A 1,177-nucleotide genomic window follows, 5' to 3' on the forward strand; every position below is an offset into this window, starting at 1 on the left:
CCGGCTGCAGCGTGAGGAAGTAGACGAAGTTGCCACTGCTGAAGCCGTAGATGTAGTAGATGTCGAAGTCGGGCACCACGGTGAAGGTGTCCGAGGGGATCTTGATCATGGACGCCACAAACTCGTCGTGGAAGACGTACGCGAACATGCCGTCCTCCTCGGAGTTGCGCTCCAGCTTGCGGCTGGAGATGGTGGGGAAGTACTCGGGCTTGCCGTCCACCGCCGTGGCCACGAAGAGCTTGTCGGTGGCGGCGCCCGAGTACGACACGATGACGCCGTAGACCGAGCCGCTCTCGTTGACGCCGGACAGGTAGTGCTCCTTCTTGTGGAAGGGCTCGCCCAGTTTGAAGAGATCGTCCAGCCGCAGCAGCTTGCAGATGCCCTGGTAGAGGCTACCACAGGCCAGCAGCCGGTTCTCGCGGTAGTCCATCAGCAGCATCTTATTGATGTTGTTGGTCAGCGTGAGCGGCTCGCTGCAGGACTGGACGATGCGAGGCGGGTAGCAGTCGCGGTTGTCCTCGTCGGGCCCCGTCTGGTGGGACACCTGCACCTCCAGGCGGGGCGAGAGTTTGTAGATGCGGTTGACCGCGCCCAAGTACACGTTGCCGTTCCGTTTGTCCACGACAAGGTGGTTAAAGGTCATCTCCGAGTTCTCGGAGTGAAACGTGTGGTAGTCGTCGTCGTCACCGGCGGTGATGGTGGGGCTCTGGTGATGGGAGGCGGACAGAGGGAGCACCAGCATGGACAGGAAGTAGCAAGAGATCAAAAAGGTCCATTTCCTCGCGGTGGATGCCATGGTGCAAGAGTCTGTGGTGGCGCAGGAGGGGGAGGGGGAAGAGTCGATCTCGGTCCAGTGCTCTCAGCGCACGTTCCTCGTTTCAGGCCACTCTGGAGGTTGAGGACATTCTGTGCCTGCAGAGATGGAAAAAAAAAAAACACACACACACACGTAAGATTTTTTTTCCTGCTCTCTCTATCTCTCACAATAGCACCAATGTGAACATTTGTGAGATGTGCTCAATCATGCTTGACATTAAAGCCTCCCATCTCTCTTTTTCCCACGCATACGTCGGGAGCACTACGCTGTCTGCTCTGAGGAGATGACAGAACAAGAGGCGACGAGCTGAGATGAGACATGGGGAGAGAGAGAGGGGGGGCGGGCGGGCGGGCGGGCGGG

General features: G+C 58.5%; 1 protein-coding gene across 1 annotated transcript in view; it reads right to left on the reverse strand.

Moving 5' to 3' along the window:
* The window catches only part of plxna4 (plexin A4), a gene marked incomplete at its 5' end in the record, with an annotated part of 231,216 nt that extends 230,528 nt beyond the window's left edge, over positions 1 to 688 (reverse strand). Inside the window, one exon of the mRNA XM_076297508.1 lies at positions 1 to 688. This exon is cut by the window's left edge and continues 419 nt beyond it. Coding sequence (XP_076153623.1) covers positions 1 to 688 — 688 coding nt within the window.
* Between the last annotated feature and the right edge of the window lie 489 nt (positions 689 to 1,177).

The sequence above is a fragment of the Alosa pseudoharengus genome, unplaced genomic scaffold (assembly GCF_046254945.1).
Source record: "Alosa pseudoharengus isolate Yale_2024_CS ecotype anadromous, Long Island Sound unplaced genomic scaffold, YU_APseudo_1.1 YU_APseudo_1.1_scf_20, whole genome shotgun sequence".
NCBI classification, from domain to species: domain Eukaryota; kingdom Metazoa; phylum Chordata; class Actinopteri; order Clupeiformes; family Clupeidae; genus Alosa; species Alosa pseudoharengus.